Raw genomic sequence first — 17,927 nt, forward strand, 5'->3', positions numbered from 1 at the left:
TCCTAGAAGGAACACCCCTCTGGGCTATGAAGGCAGGTGAGAGAGGATGTCATGGGAAGAGGCACTTCCCTGGGTACAGCCCTATGAGATGTGTGTCTGTAGTGAAAGCCAAGTTCCTCAGAGCATCCATCAATGCAAGTCCCTGCAGTGACAGCCCTGATTAGAGATCCCTGATCTAGATTAGCCCACCAGGCAGCGGGGAGCAGCACTGATAGACCATCGCCCAAACTTCTACCTGCAGGTACCAAGCAGACAGGCAGCACAACCCTATCAGGCAGTATGAGATACTCTCCACCTTCCTTGTCTAACTTTTATTTCCCTAATTTTGATAGAGACTGGGTAGATTTCTCCACTATAAGAGAAACAAGAAGATGAACACTGTAATCAATCGTGCCTGGCTGGTCTCCTTATTAGGGACATAGCCTGGCAGAGTTGGGCCCTGGGCCAGAGGAAGGGATGCACCATGGAAAGTGAGCCATATCTACTCAGCTCAAGCTAACTGTGTCTGGAGGGGATGTGGATTCAGGTCACCAGATCATCAACATTTATGTGGAATCCCCTGGTTTTTAAAGCATTATTCCTATTTCCAAATAGTTATGTTTGGGCCCTCTGCTAGTACAGAGCTTTATTCTTACCTTGGAAGCTGGAGTGTCAAATGTCTGTGATAGAGAAATCTCTGTGACCCCCAGGAACCCCTACCCTTTATTGGGGTGGCCTTCCTCCCCAGCTCCTCATTCAACTGCTCTTACTGAACCTTAAGATCATATTAAATATCAGCTCCTCAGGGAAACCTTCCCGGTCTCCTCAGACACAGCTGGGTGCCCCATGCTTGGGTTTCCAGTTATCTATGCTGCTTTCTATTCTGGCTCATATGCTTTTGCTTGAATCATCTCTTTACATTACCATCTCATCCTGGTTCCCCAAGCACTCAAGGCCTTGCTCAAGGCTTGGTGCACAAGAGATATCCTAGAAGTAACTGTGGAACAAAGTGATTGAGATTGCCATGTACATCCAAGCAGGCTGTGCACTGACTACCCACTTTTAGGGGTGCCATTAATACAGACTACTACAGACCTTGAAAATATGAGAGGCACTTGTGTCGCATAAGTGATGGACCAACCATATGTGCTCCCAGCACAAACTGCTCCATAGCCCAGACCTTTGGTAAATGAGCCTTTGGCATCTCTCCTGCTTTTATGTACACATGCTCTCCAGGGGCCCTGGGAGTCAAAGTATTGCTGCTCATGCAAGCCTTTACCACTCCTAGAGAATTCCATCTATGATGGGACACATGGATAGTTTCCAAGGGAATTCTTTTTGTACATCTGCAATAATTTAGGGGCACCTAAATTTTAGGGTGGCTCAGTTAAGTGTCTGACTCTTGATTTTGGCTCAGGTCATGATCTCAGGGTTGTGAGATCAAGCTCCACCCAGTGTGGAGCCTGCTTAAGACTCTCTCTCTCCTTCTGCTGTTCTCCATGACATGCACCCCCACACACTAAAAAAAAAAAAAAGAAAAGAAAGAAAATAAAAAAAGAAATCTGCAATCATTTAAAATCCGCCATGAATATTTTTCCCAAATCCTGCACTCCACAGGAAAACAGAAGCCTCGCCCCCAGAGAATGTGACCTATGACCATCCAAACTGGGAAGGTGGGCCCGGCACAGTCAGCTCATTAGGTATTTTTTTAAATTGGATGAGTTTCTCTCAACTTTTAATTACTGGCTCATGTATTTTTAAGGTATTGTGTGGACTAAATGAAACACAGCCCATGTTTCATTTAGTGGCTAAAGTGATGTATGATCTAGAGCAAGACTGTACCTTAGGAAAGAAACTACCACAGGGATGAGGTGGTCGTTAAAGTCATATGTGGAAGCCCTAATCCCCAGTGTGTATTTGGAGAAAGAGCCTCTAAGGAGGTAATTAAGGAAAAATGAGGTTATAAGTATGGGGCCCTAATATGATAGGACTGGTGTCCTTATAAGAAGAGGAAAAGGTATTAGATCTCTCTCTCCTGCTCTCTGTATGCACAGAAGAAAAGCCACACATGCAGAGGAAAAGCCATTGGCAAGCCTGCAGAAGAGATCAATTCTGCTGGCACCTTGTTCTCTGACTTCCAGCCTTCAGAATTGTGAGAAAAGAATATAAAGTCATCGGTTTAGAACCCCAGTCAGTGGTATCCTATTGTGGCAGATCTAGCTGCCTGATGTCATAGTTTTAACTTATACATCTGAATTATTTTATGTATGAGTATATAAGTTATATACATAACTTAAATGTAAGTTATAAGGAAATCAATTTTTACAAATCACATATTGAATGGCTTAGAGATGAAGAACCTATATTAATAGTCCATTTATAAAGCAACTCATCTTTTAAATTATAGTCTGACATACTGGGCTTGCAGAGCATGGGTGCTGGCATTCTTTCTGGTGGTTCAGGCAGTTTTGCCCACAGAAGGACCCTGGTTGTGAGAATAATGAGGCCCAAGGCTTGAGGGTTGTAATTCTACTGACTGGTTCTATTTCTCACCTAATCCATCTTTTGAAAATTTTCCCTATTTTCTCTATATAAGTCTATACCAATGGCCATTTAAATAAGAAGTATTATAGGTCTTCCTCCTAGAAGTATGCCTTCAACATATACAATATACAATCCTGCATATCTTTATATTTACCAACCCAGTCTTTAGCAGCAGGCAAAGGATTAGAAATGGAAATGGCAGAAATGCAGGATGAATGGGACAATTACTACTCCCTAACTTAGGACATCCCACACCATATTAAGCATGCTTGTTTGCCTTTCTGTCCCACCAACATAAGTTGTGATGGCAGAAACCACTCTACCTCCATCATTGTTATACTGTTGACGTCCCACACAGTGCTGGCATTTACTAAGTACTTGATAAATACATGCTGAGTAAACAAATTAAAGGCTGGATTGGTGGAGGATAAATCTGGAAGAAGCATGGCTTTAGGTGAAATGTTCAGGGACAGGAAAGGGATGGAAACACAGGCAGAGACAGGCCTCCTGAGGGAACTTAGGAGAAGAGCCTGCTTTGGATAGGAAGTCTAAGAAGACAGGCAAATTTAATTTCCCAGTGAAACTGTACAGCGGTACAGTGGATGTCATCCTCAGGGCACAGTGTCCCGAGCACTGCGTCAGGCTGGGCGCCCTCAGCAGCAGGGCCAGCTGGATGAGCAACACTGCCACACAGAGGGAAGCCAGAGAGTGACCAGCGGGCCAAGCGAGGTCACCCACTGGAAGATAGGAAGTCAGTAACCAAGGACACGCTTGGGGACATGCCTTCCATTTCAGGGTACCTGACTAAATCAGACCAATAAGGTGAGCATATAGGAGGCAATCAGAATCTTGTAGTCATAGAGGACTTATATCATTTCATGTAACTTTCCACTTGAAGACTGAATGCTCAGACTTGCATTCTGGTCTGGAGATAACATTTGATCAAAATGATACATAAAATCATAAGAACGAATGAGTTCTCCAGGGAGAAAACCAAATGGCAGGAAAACAAAATAAAATATTGCACCAAAAGTCTGAACAATGCAGCATCCTTATAATTGGGGGTAAGGAGAAGCAGGAGGAGCTATGAATGCCAAAGATAAGGAGCCGGACGAAGGACCTAGAAAAGCTGGTGAGCAGGTCCAAGAGAAGGCAGAGACGGAGGGAAGATCAGGATGGGGCAGGTCCATGGAGAGCCATGTGACCCAGGGCGGAGGAGCAGAGATGCGAAGGCAGTGCACTGAGTTCTAAGTGCTCTCGCCCTTTCACTGAACTAGCACTCCTGAGGCCCTGCTGGTTCTCAGGCATGCTTCTCGCTACTTGGGGGATGAGAACAAAGGCCAACCCTTGTGGAATGTGCATTCTGGTAAGAGATTAAGACGGGACACTTACTAGAACGAGTGTGTCAGAAACGAAACGAGTCTGGCTGGGGGCCCTGGTATCGAAAACAAGGAGCGAACAACAGGACATCCTTGGTCGTAGAGAACCTCCTTGCCTTCATCATGTCACTGGGGGTAGCATCTCTCCAGAAATGAACTAAAAGATTATAGAGCTCTGCTAATGATCCTTTTCCAACCTGGGAGCAGAATTTACTGCTCACTGGCCTGTGCTTCCACAACACTTCTACCTACGTCCTCCCGCTGGGCATTCCACACATCACATCCCTGCCACTCACTCGCGCCCGGCCTCTGCTGAGCAAAGCTTGAGCTTGTGAATGGCAAGAATGTGTGTCTTAACTCATTTAGTTTTCTCAGCATCAGGCACAATGCTGGTACATACTAGATGCTCGGTGTTTTCTGAATGCAACAGCAGAAATTAAATCTCAATTTTTAAAAGGAGGGATTATATACTTTGGTACAAAAATGAGATATGAGGATCCTAAAGGTGGAAAGGAATCACACTGCAACCTTTCCAGCAGCTGCTTGTTGTCTAGAGACGAACAGCAGCATACAGAGGAATGGTGCCTGGTGACTCCAAAACAGTAGTCGAAGTATGCAGGATGTTTCCACAATGATGAGAAGTGTATTTTTTTTAATGAATCCCTGAGTATTCTTTCAGGCTGGACTGATATTCAAAATATATACTGACCAGCAGTCAAAACAGAAGCTGGTGGGGGAATAACAGCTCGGTACCCATCTGTCAGGTACAGACTTAAGAGGTAGACATGATCCAACTAATCTTCATGCCAGTGCAGGGTTCAGTTAACTAGAAATCCTGGATTTTTATCAAGAACACGCTTACTGTCATGATTTTTTGAATACTATAACTAAAATGAACAAAGACATGAAAGGCTCAGAACATTGCCTACCCATTTTTGTACTTCTTTATGATAGTAACATCTTTGCATGATTTTTTTCTGAGGCTATTTTCTCATTTCAGAAGTTTCCCTACATAGGCTAAAAAAGTGAATCCATGTTAACTTTCTGAAATGACCTGGTAACTAAAGGTCAACTCCTGCATATGGTCTCATACATAAGTTATTCTGATGAAGGTGCTTCCCAGAGTCTTAAGGAGTAGAAAGGGAGAAGTTTGAATTCTGAAGCACATTTGTGCTGGAAACCTTCCCACTGGAGAGCAAACTTCGGTATAATCAACCCTGTCTGCATTAACATAGTCACAGAGTGACATCCTGATGGGGAAATAAATTAGAATGTGCTACAGTCTGTTGAGGGAAGTGAAGGGAGCAGCACAGTGTAGGGCCTGCCATACCAAGTGGGATACAGCCCCTAAATCCATTCTCAGTAAATGGAGCAAACAACCAACAAACCCCATGGGGCCAAATGAGTGGGTCACCAGTACTGGCTTCCTGCCTTTCCAGCTCTGACACGGACTCCTAAGTCCACATTGGGGACCAAATGGAATACCAGCTATTTTTTTGGGAGTTTCACTAGGAGCTTATGCACCTCTGGGTTTACTGTCTGAATCTTGCTTGCTAGGAAAATCACAAAACCATGACAGCCTTCAGACTTCCCAGATGGTCATTCAGGTGTATAGGCAGGGTGAACCAGAAAATTCTCAGCTCGTGTTTTCCTACTCAATGGAACCATGTAAAATAATAGCCTTTGGGATTCCACCTGAAAATGCTACACTAACCAAACATTCCCGGGCAAACAGCAACAGACAGTGACAATGAGCAATCGTGTTTCTTACAGCCCCTGTAACTTGCCTTACCAAAGACACAGCTACACTAGGCTCTGTCGGTAGGAACTGACTTTGCGCAAAAGGATATTCACAGAGATCATGAAAGATGAGAGGGTACAGGTGGAATAGTTAGCTGAAAGAACAAAGAGTCATAGGTGGGGCTATTGCTAAGAGCTTGCTGATTAGAACATACAAGGTCAGGTGCCTGGGTGGCTCAGTGGTTGAGCCTCTGCCTTTGGCTCAGGTCGGGATCCTGGGATTGAGTCCTGTATCAGGGTTTCCCACAGGGAGCCTGCTTCTCCCTCTGCCTCTGTGTGTATGTGTCTCATAAATAAAGAAAAAAGTCTTAAAAATTCAATTGGTTTTTACACCTCAGATACAAGGGTTGTGTAAAAGCAGGGAGTCTGGATCACTGGATTTGGTAATGGTCTTCTGAGTTGCCCAGTGACCTTTTACTTTAACAGATGCTTTATACCTGATTTTCTTAAGGCTCGATTTAATGTTCACAAGCACACTGTAAAGATCTACAATTTTAATTACCTGCTATAATTGCCTTCCATAAGAGCCAAAAGAACATCATTTACAGTGATCAGCAATAAAACATTATGACGAAGTTGTAAAGGAAGAACGGAACCATTATCAGAAGGTGACCAGTTGTTAGGCTGCAAACAGAAAAGCAGTGACCAGATTAAGAACTTTCAACATGAGTTTAAAAGCCAAAAATGATCTGCAATATAAATAATCTCAACAAATAAAACGATGAAAATCTCTTTGGGAGCAGACAGACTGGGGTTGAAAGTAAAGCATGTAATTAACTGTGTAGCCTTATACAAGCTATTTATTCCCTTCGTTTGCTTCCTCATTTGTAAAATAGGTATAATACTGACCCCATAGGGCTTTTTAAAAATGAGGGCTGAGATTATGTATAATAGTTACACAGAGAGACACTCAGTAAATGACAACTGCTTCTCCTATCACAGGGCCCTGCATTTTCATGTCCCCTCTAAGTTCTGATGTTGAAATCCTAACCCCTGATGTGGAGACAGGAGGTAATGGCATCAGGAGGTGGGGCCTTTGGTGTATAATCAGGTCATTAGGATGGAGCCTGCGAAGGAGATCAGGGCCCCTATAAGAAGAGCCCTTCCTGCCGTGTGAGGAGGTGTTGAGAAGTCTACAGCCCAGAAGAGGGTTCTTACTGGAACGTGACCACATGGGCACTCCTCAGCCTTTGGAACTGTGAGAAGGAAATGTCTGTTGTCTGTGGCATTTTGCTGCAGTGGCCCAAACTACAATCACCACTATCACATGCTTTCATCACACATTAGGCTAGATCATGACTTCCCAACCTTACCTGACTGCTCAAAATCAACATTAGGATCCTGAGTATCAGGCCTGCCCTCCAGAACACCGGCTATTACTAAAGGTCTCATCACAGCCACCACATGTACCTCTGTCGATTGCAAAAGGGTGCCAGCCTCTGAGCTGTCTGCGCATATACAATATGCTGACTTTACTGAGACTGAATGTTTATTGGGAATGGTTCTGGCATCAAAAGATTACTATTACAAAAGATTACTATATTACTAAAGAGGTTGGTTGCACTTCCCACATTCCCTCCAAATCAGAAAATCATCTATTCTCATTTTTCTGAAGGATGAACTACAAAGACTTGCCCAGGAAGTCAGACAATGTGGAGCTTGCAAACCTCAGAAGTTCTGAAGGAAGACATGGAATAGGTGTTTCATCAGAACACTGAGCCCATTCACAAGAGGAAAGAGGACATCAGGAAGAACAGTGTGTGATTATCTCATCCAAAATGGAGTAAAAGCTCACACACCAGGGAACTAACCACGGTCGTCATCTGTATCCAGCTACTGAGTAAACATAGTTTTTCACAGAAAACTCTATTTACAACTAACAACTGGTTATGTGGCCTCTTCTCAGCTCATAACCATGAGATGGCTAGGATTTCCGCAGACGAGATGGGTGATGGATGTATGTTAGAGCTGATAAAATGATTGCAAGGAAAATCAATTTTCTATCCCCCTTGTTAGTGCCCTATAAAAATTGCTTATCTTTTCATATCAATTATAGCGATAGGGAAAGCAGACAAAGCACTTCCATGAATGTGGCATCTGAAGGGATCCGGGCTGGTAAGGTACTTACTGTAGGAGTGAGTCACAGTGTGGAGTCCCTTCCAATACATGACAAGTTTTGAAATGTTATGCTTAATTATTAAGAGCCTGCAATGGCAGCCCGCCTGAATGCGGGCATGTGGCTATTTGTTGGTTAAGATGAAGAAATGAGATCCCACAGTCAGGAGGAGAGGTGGTTTTGAAAAATAGTAAAGATGGGCTTTTGATGGAGTTTTAAGATCTGATTAGGTAAGTCACTAACAGATGACAATTTGTGCCCTTAAGGAATCATCTCATATTGGGAGAAACAAATGAATACTGATGCTTTGTCTACTGAATCCACCTGGCCCACTGCTCCCCGCTGTGGCTTACTCCCAGTGCAGAATCTGCTGCAGCAGGTCCCCAGTAATGGCTGGGAAGATGAGGACGGCTGTGCATGTCACCGGGGCAGACCATGTCTTACTGTATATCGTGCATGACAGGTGACAACATATGTGCTGTTATGGATCGGAAGTTACCACCGGTGCTGTTCTGTCAGTGCTATTTCCAACCCCCCAACACCCTTCTGCAAACCTGTGCTCAGGGAGGTGGAGTCTCATCACAGCCACCACATGTACCTCTGTAGGTTGCAAAAGGGTGCCAGCCTCTGAGCTGTCTGCGCATATACAATATGCTGACTTTACTGAGACTGAATGTTTATTGGGAATGGTTCTGGCATCAAAACAGCCTCTCTTTTAATTTTTTACTTTATTTTATTTTTTTAAGGGGCATCCGAGTAGCTCAGTCAGTTAAACAGCCTCCCTTTTTAAAACAAAACCAAGCTCCTCTGAGGTTTGAGTGCGGAAAAGCTCTTAACCAAATCTTCCATACAATGAGAGGGCTACTTCCCCTGAGCTTGGCCTTCTCCTCCTGCTTCCCTCACTTGGACTCTGACACCAAAGCACACCCTGCATCCAAAATACATGCTGTTCCCTTTTTACAGGAAAACCTAGGGGGGTTGGGGCTCAAATAAACCCTGTCTTGAATCTGTAACTCCACATTCACTATTTTTGTAATTCTGGTGGATCCCTAACTTCTTGGGGCCTTGGTACCTGCAGCTTTGAAATGCTCTTGATCACTGACTCAGGTGGTTATGGAATTTTAACATGGAAAATGTGAACCACTGATCTAGAGCTCAAGGCTCATCATGGCCCTACTTCTGTCTTTCCCTTGGGGAAATCACTGAACAGCACATTTATTTATAAATTATCATCAAATCTGCATATAGCTTGGAATAGTTTCTGCTCCTACATCACCTAGAAGAATTTTGCAAAACCCTGTGTTGTTCCACAGTTGACGTTAACAATCTTAACACCTCATGTTTTCCAAGACCAATTTGAAGGTCTACAGAGAACAGAATTTCTCATGTATTTTAATATTTGACTGTGCTGGTATATTTTAATAAAATAGAAGTCTGTGGCACTCTTTTATGTGTCCAAAGGAATCTAGATATTTTGATATCAAATCGAAGATTTGATACACATCACCTAGCACTGAGAAAAATACATGACCTAACTCTTAATGTTTAGTGCCCAGAAATCTGACCTCATTCCTTTTTCTTCTTGAACCTGTATTTTTGTTCTACACTTCCCACAGAATTTTATTCTAATTTACTACAGTTAATGATTTGAAGTATTTTATTGATCACCCTATCATAGCCTCTGATAAAATATGCATATAAATTAAAATTTCCCAGCAACCATATGGCTCTGGAGTTGAAAAGAAAAGTTATCTTGGATTGAGTTACTGTTACAATTTTTATTTGTACTCAATTAATCAAAACACATGTATAACCTAATTTTGATGAATATTACATATAAAAGAAAAAAAATCCTTGAAAATATATCTCTCTGTGAAATGGATAGAGGTTTACCCTGATTCTAATCCTACTTCTTTTTTGTAAATACAACTCCTATGAAACTATGTTCATGTAGAAAAACAGGTGCCGATGGAAGGAATTTTATTCAAGGATTTCTCTCAATTCTTTTAGCCCCTTCTGAGTTCCACATGTAATTTATTAGTTAGGATAGATTACTTCTTGTTCCAATAACAAACAAAGCCTGGAGTCTCAGCGCTTAGCACACAGAGGTTTATTCCTTACTCTATAAAGCCCCATTCCATCAGGATGACTCTCCAGGGCTGATTCAGAGATCTGGGCAGCTTCCAGCCTGTGGCTCCATCATCTCCCAAAGTGGCCTGGCCATGGGGGGAGAGTGTGAAGGTGACTTGCTGTCTCTTAAGTCCCTGGCCTGGAAAAGACCTGAAAATGTCTTCCTGTCTTACAAGTAGATGCTGTACTGTATTAGCAATCTTCAAAAATTATTTGTAATAAGATGTCAACTGACAATGTGTTTGGGTCCTGCCTCATTTTGTAGACAGCAAGAAACTGAAAACATCTAATTTGTAAAATGATTTATTTCCCAGTTATTAGAGTACTTCACTTGCACAATTCTGACACTGACAGAATTCTCCCTTTGTTTGGTGCCTGGACATTTATTCCCTCACATAAATGCTTGTATTAAAGATTCAAGATGTGTGTGTGACTTGTACCCTGTAAGAGAAGCAATCGGGGAAGAGAGCCCCTGGAACTCAGGCACACACACACAGACCTGGTTTTAGGAAGACAATATGACAGCACCTGGAAATAGATTGTCCAAAGATTAGATGTGCCTGCTTGCCCCCTCAGAAATCTGCATGCCCCCTAAGAGGTCTGCATTATCCAGTGTGAAGATGGCTGCTTTGGGAGCCTGGGGATACTGGGCTATCCCAAATTCACTCAAAAGTTGAGGGCAAATTACAAGTCACGGTTTAACCTGATTCCCTAAGATCTACCAAGGAAGAGATTAGGCTCAAATCAGCCACAAAGGGGAAAAGCAGCCTAGGAAAAGAAGATGGGCGAGAGCAGGGGTAGGGAACAGGAATAACATAGTTTTGTCTTGTGGGCTGGGGAGAGAATTATGGCCTTATTATTGTCTTTATCATTTTTGTTCTTTTCTTTTTTTAAAGCTGAAGTCTGGTTGCAAATCACCAGTTGTACTTGATTCTAAGCCTATTGCTAACCCATATAAACATATATCTGAGGTTCAGAAACGAAATATTAGAATTGGCATTTTTATCTGTTTTTAAATCAGAGAGCTAAGAAGAAAACCGATCTTTAATAATAATGCCATTTATTATGCATATCAGGTCTCCCAGTGGGATGGCCCCTTGTCATACACTGTAATGCACGTTACCTCAAGGGAAGAGCTAAAAATGTTCACTTTCAAGAAGGTGGACAGGATGCCTTTGTGTATCTGTCTTCTCTCAGAACTCGCCAATGAGTAGGTGTACTTGTGTATACTGGACCCTTGAACAACATGGGGGTTTGGGTTGCTGACACCCCACACAGTCGAAAATCTGTGGATAACTTCTCCAAAACTTTACTACTAATAGCCTACTGTTGCCAATTACATAATGGTCAACTAATATATGTTTTGTATGTTTTATATATGTATGTGTGTATACATACACACACACACACACACACATATATATATATATATATATATATAATGCTGTAGTCTTACAATGAAGTAAGCCAAAGAAGAAAATGTTATTAAGAAAATCATTGGAGGGGGATCCCTGGGTGGCTCAGTGGTTTAGTGCCTGCCTTTGGCCCAGGACATGATTCTGGAGTCCTGGGATTGAGTCCCACATCAGGCTCCCTGCATGCAGCCTGCTTCTCTCTCTGCCTGTGTCTCTGCCTCTCGCTCTCTCTGCGTCTCTCATGAATAAATAAATAAAATCTTTAAAAAAAAGAAAAGAAAATCACTGGGAAGAGAAAATACATTTGTAGAACTATACCATATTTGTAGAACTATGCCATATTTATTGGAAAAAATGTGTGTATGAGTTGACTTGTGCAGTTCAAACCTGTGTTCCTCAAGGGACAAATATATTTGGTTTTAACTAAACTAATTCACAGAACAGATAGTTGGATATAAGTGCCCCTGGGAAGAAGCACAGACCTGAGTTACTCTGAGCACAAATGAAGATAACAAATGGCAGCACCAGGGCTTATGTCATGTGCGGGCTCCTCCTCAGCAACAATGCCAGATAAATAGTTCTCCTCAAACAGGTATCACAAAAATTAATCCAAAAACTAAACATCATTAGGAAGACCACAGAAAATATGGATTTCTACTCACAAAGTGTCTATTGTGCCATAAGACATCAACTAAAAATAGAATGTATCTGGAAATTAATTAAGGGGAACCTCACTAAAGTGGGCTCAGGAGGCTAGAAGGGGAGGGTGGGAAGGGGGAGCTTACCACTTGACATCAATGACAGGAGGAACTGTCAATTATAGAGCCAAGAGAAGAATGGTCAATAAGAAAGAACTACAGAGCCCAACAGGGAGAGATGTGCAATGTATCTCCTGCAAGAAGTCAACCACCCTGTGCCTGGGTGGCTCAGTTGGTTGAGCATCTGACTCTTGGTTTTAGCTCAGGTTGTGATCTCAGGGTCATGACATAGAGCCCCAAGTCACACTCTTTGCCTGTGGAGAGTCTGCTTGGAATACTGTCTCTCCCTCTCCCTCTCCCTCTCCCTCTCCCTCTGTCCCGCCCTCATTTACTCTCTCTCCTAAATAATCTTTAAACAATGAAACAAAACAAAAAAGAAATCAACCATCCCTGCAACTCAGCCAATCAGGAATGGTCACCACTATGAACTCTTGCTTTTCTCCCATAAACTTTTGTTTACACTCTGATGCAATTTCCTCCATATTCTCCAAAAATAATGTTCTTCTTTTGTTTCTTGGACTTGCCTACGGTTTTGCCATAGTTTGCCTGTCCTGAATTGCAATTCTCTGTTATTCCTGAATAAGCCCACTTCTGCTGGTAAAATAACTTATTTTTTTGAGATTAATAAGATGGTCATGATTAGCAAGATACTTAAGATACCATTTATTTCACCTTTACCTCTTTTGTACGAAACATTGTGCTTAGAATTTATAAACAACTGAGCATGCATATGTTAGGGGTGAATGCTCAAGACTTATTTACTGATGGAGGGCCTACAGAATTGCTTTAGAGATCATAGCCTATGCTCAATTCTGCTCATGATCAGCTCCAGGATGCCAGGACTGGAGCATGTCTTATGCTTCATTACACACCCCACTTAGAAGGTTCAATGCATCCCAAATGATTAACTCATTTCTCTACCGTAAAGTACACTTCCTGTTTATGTTTTTGAAAATTCTGACAGTAAAGTTCCATGTAATGTATAAAGCTAAATTGATTATTTGTGCTATGGACACTGTCTCTAGATAGGTTTCCAGTAATATTTCAAATTGTTCCTATTGCTTTGGGAATCCAACTCATGTCACTTGAAAGGCATCTGCCTTGCCCCTTTCTCCCTGAAATATTTAAGGCACAAAGAAAATAAGAGAGAATTTTATCTGGGCACACAAAAACCATGTTTTACAGGGTGGTTCTCTCAGAGGATGGTTCCTGAACATTATTCTCAGGAATCCACTTTCAACTACTAAACATATATGAGGTCTGCAGTTAAATTAGCATTATAGAGGACAAAAGAATGTTAAGTGGTCTTCAATATGAAAAGCAAGGGTTTGTCAGCCTGAGGGAGGATCAACTGAAATGATATCCTATCTGCTGATGTTGTTTGAAGAGGAGGCATTAAAATGAAAGGTGAAACACAGGAAGGAGACAGGTACCGCTTTCTTTTCAATACTCCTCCCCACCAGAGGCTCTCATTACACTGTACATCTTGCACATTGGGTCAGAACTGGTGATGTGTCAAGGTGTGCATAGTGGCATTTACACAGTGACAGACTAATCATCATCAGAATTCCTCTCATCTCCTGACTGTACTCTTTTTTTCTGATTTTAAGAAGAAACAGTTATTCACATATTAATTCAGTTCAGAAGATCTGATTCACAAAAGTTAACTCAATGTAAAATCTTCAAAGTGAAAACCAAAAGCAGGTTGACAGGTTTATAAAGCTTGCCTGGGTCTGACCTCAGAATAGAAACGTCTACTCTCCGGTGAGTTCAGCCCATTCTTTTTCTAGCACGCACCTGAGCTGCAGGAGCCAGCTATGAAAAATTCATGCAGGACGTTTCAACAGTCCCACCTATGTCCTTAACATCTGCTGGCTTCACGTCACATTAAAACTTCAAAGTGAATCTACCCTGAGATGGCAGCAAGCTTTCACTGGGGAGCAGGAGAATGGATAGTTTGGAGATGGCCTCTCCTTCTGGACAGGAAATATCTGTGCAGAACATGCTGCAATTTATCTTCTTAGCCACACAAAAGGGGAAGAAATGTAAAGAGATAATAATGCCATCAACTAAACATGCAGAGAACAGCAGGTGGCACAGGGAAGGGGCTGCATTTCCCTTGTAATTGTCAAGCTTTCTTAAACATTTATTTATTTTTATCTGAATCCTCTCTATCTTTTGCTTTCCATAAGCTTGAAGTGTAGTCAAAACCTTGAGCAACTGAGAAGGTGGTGAGGTTCTGAACTCTCAGGTCCACTGTTGTTTGGGAAGATACACGATTTCCTCCTGTTAGCTGGGTGTTAGGGCATCACTCACATAGATGCTTTTTTTTTTTTTTTCCACATAGATGCTTTGAGACAAGGCTGGCCCCTGGGAGCTACTCACTTGGACTGCTGTCCTGCAGGAGGAGCAGCTTTATTATTATGACAGGAAACAAGAGGTGGGGCTCCCTGGTGCTCTCTAATTTTAAATTAATTATGGTATGATCTACTAGGAGTTTAATTTCCAGTACCTTATCACCTCAATCATATTCACTAAAGTTCCTTGATGCTGAGGAAAAATTTATCTTTGTTAAATGATAATTGGCTATAATATCTTTTGATTCTTCAGAAATACTGGCTGGCAAGTTTTTCAGAAATTTCATCAATCTTGTTTGGTGTTTTTAACAAAGCCTACCTCAGAAAAACAAACAAACAAACAAACAAACAAACAAACAAACAAACAAACAAACAACAAGTTCTCTAAGTCTGCAGCATACCCTATATCCTACTACCAGCATGAACAGGTCCTGAGGATACCTAATCTCACGGTAAACTTAGAGGTGTTGTACCTCTGCTCCTCCCCAGCCCCACCTAGTACTGGTGGTGGTCCTGAGTACAGGTACTGTTGCTGATAGCATTTGATGCAGTCCAGAAAGGAACAATCCTTACACATACAATTCTGGCAGCTTCTGCAGATTTATCAATATTTCTGATCTTTAGAGGTTTCAAAATAGAATTTTTAGTGAGAAAATGCATAATTGAGTACCATTTAACTTTTAGCTAAATCCAATATGTCAACAGAATATTATCCTGAAAAATCAAAATAAGGTGGTTTCCTCAACCTTCTGACTCTTCACATGTTAGTTGGTCCCAATAAAAAGCAAAGAATATATAAGGAAACAGTATGCAGGTTTTCTCCCAAGATTTAAAATAAGTCCATGCATATCATCAATCTTTCTATATCTCACCTTCTAAACATTTTACCTGGTGCCAGTGAAAAGATAAATATATACAAGGGAACAAAATGCAAGACAGTTAATTATAATATTTATAAGCTGTTTCCAATATACTTCTTGGTTGGAGTAGAATCTGAAGTTATTGAAAAAGAATTTACATATTCCAATTATCTAAAGCCAGGGTACTGCATTAGGATGGCAACTTGCAAATTCACTGTATTAGTTTTATTTCCTACTGGCCTTTCTAGAAGAGGCATGTAGGAAAGCACAGGTACAGATGATTTCACAACTCTGTGATGTTAGCATCATGTTAACCAGGCTACTTGAGGAATTTTTTCCCCATCTTCCAACAGGCTCAGACCAATTTCCTTGCTTCTGACCTAGAATTCTACCAATATGATCAATTATTATCCTGGTATGTATATCACAATTGAGTGCTAAATTAATTTCCTAAACAATAAATGGCTCTAACTGTAAAACTCAGAAATCACTAAAATAATCAATTTGATAACATAATTTCCATCCTTTTTGATCAATATTGAAAAAAGTCTTGATAAGTCACATTTATTTCTATTATGATTCTTGATTCAGAGGGTCCTTTAAATGGCAGCACATCATGGCCTGTAGTTTGTGAACCCCACACCCAGTCAATGCACCTAACTCTATGGTGACAGCCCAATCCGCACCCTCTCTGTGGTCTGGAGGTCAGGATTCAACTTCTAGGAATGGAGATGCTGACAGAAGGATGATGGCCACCCAGGAGCACTTACCAGGGAGGTGACAGGCATGTGAAAGCATTCAATGAATCCCGGGGTCTCCTGCCCCATGTTTGCTACGGACATTCACCTAGTCAGTCCTGCTTGGCTTCACGCAACTATCCCTCAGGGAGTATGAGGAGCAGCCACTAGGATCCTATCCGAAGTACCACATGAAACTTTTCAAACCACTTGAGGGGAAAGCCATTCCTTTGAGGTGCTTCTTAAAAAGATGACATCTACTATGAGACAGATAAACTCATTTAATTCCCCCTTGTTTTATGTGATCATCAAATTTTGAAATTTACAACCATTTCCCAGCTGTGTGTTCTCAGGCACAGAGTCACAGCATTTCATCCCATGAAACATCACTCTGCCAACAGCTGGTGACCTGCCCTGTGAAGTGCTTGCTTTCATCTCTTTTAGCTCAGAGTTTTTGTTTCTGGCCACTTCCCCCTTCTCCAGCAATCAACTCTGGTAGAATTTTTAGAGCCTTCTTTCAAAGTCCAAATGTTTAAACTAAGTTTCCTCAAACTAAAATTTCCTTAAATAAACTGAAAGTGTAACTGTAATTGGTGTGTATTCTCATCATGATTCAGTTAAGTCAGGTAGAAAAAATGGTCAGTAGATTATAATTAAGAAATACTGCTAATTTGGGGTACCTGGGTGGTACATTCCTTTAAGCAACTGACTCTTGATTTAGGCTCAGGTCATGATATCAGGGTCATGAGATCAGGCCCTGTGTCAGGCTCTGCACTGGGTGTGGAGCCTGCTTAAGATTCCCTGTTTCCTTCTCCCTCTCCCACTACCCCCACCTGCACTCTCTCTCTCTCTCTCTCTCAAAAAAAAAAAAAAATACTGCTAATTTTAACACAATATATATATTTTCTCAAAGATTTTTATTTTTAAATTAAACATAACCTGTGTTTAGTTTCAAAGTTCACAGATAAAATTCCTTATGAATCAAGGTTTTTTGTTGTTAAAAACAATATGCAATAGCAGTGTGTAAAAGCAAAAATAATTTTTTAAATCCCCCAAACTAACAAGATCTTGCAGTAGGAATTATCTGTTGTGCCCACATTTTCTGCATAGCACTTCAAAGAAAACAACTATTGACACTGGATCAATATTAAACCATAGCCACTATCTTAGAGATTTATTGCAAAATGCCCCATGAGACATATATCAATTAAATCAAGATTTTATTGCTTTCAGAATTATCATTTGTAATTTCAAAACTCACTCGCGATGCTCAAGTGAATGAGTGGGCTGGTCTTGTTCTCTCCATTTCGCTCATTGACGGCCTGTGCATAGTAAGCCCCAGTGTCCCCCGCTGTCGTAGCAAGGATCACCAGTTGATTTTCCAGTGTGATGGCTCTGTGTCAGACAAGAGACAGTGTCAAAGGCACTCCATAGGACTTCTGGTTTGTAAGGCAAATTAATTTATTAAGCCAAGAAAGAAATGTCCAGGGTTTATAAAAAGATCTGGAAGGACAAAAGCGAACGTATGGGTGGACCTCAGAAAGATGGCGGTGGCTAAGCCTTCTCTGGCCCCGTTCACACTCCTGTGGGGAGCCTCTGAGCCCTCTGACCCTTTGTTGTTGTGAGGAAGACAACATTTTGGAACATATGTATCCAAGGTTTGTTAAAACACAAAGCTTCCTCTGGGACTTTGTAACAAGTTAGGAGACATTCCAGAAGAGCTAGTCTTTTGCTTTCAAGCAGGGCTGTGTGATCACACAAGGGTCACAAACCTCTCAGGTGGAGGACTGCACTACCCCAAACCTGGAATGGGAGCAATTTCTTCTACCTCCTAAGGTGCCTCATTAGAGCC

General features: G+C 41.6%; 1 protein-coding gene across 3 annotated transcripts in view; it reads right to left on the minus strand.

The window, feature by feature from the left end:
* The window catches only part of SDK1 (sidekick cell adhesion molecule 1), an 885,268-nt gene that overhangs the window by 350,774 nt on the left and 516,567 nt on the right, over nt 1-17,927 (minus strand). For all 3 annotated transcript variants that reach the window (XM_072753253.1, XM_072753252.1, XM_072753254.1), the window contains exon 5: nt 17,337-17,470. In XM_072753253.1, coding sequence (XP_072609354.1) covers nt 17,337-17,470 — 134 coding nt within the window. The remainder of the gene's footprint in view (nt 1-17,336; nt 17,471-17,927) is intronic.

Source organism: Vulpes vulpes, chromosome 3, assembly GCF_048418805.1.
Source record: "Vulpes vulpes isolate BD-2025 chromosome 3, VulVul3, whole genome shotgun sequence".
NCBI lineage: Eukaryota > Metazoa > Chordata > Mammalia > Carnivora > Canidae > Vulpes > Vulpes vulpes.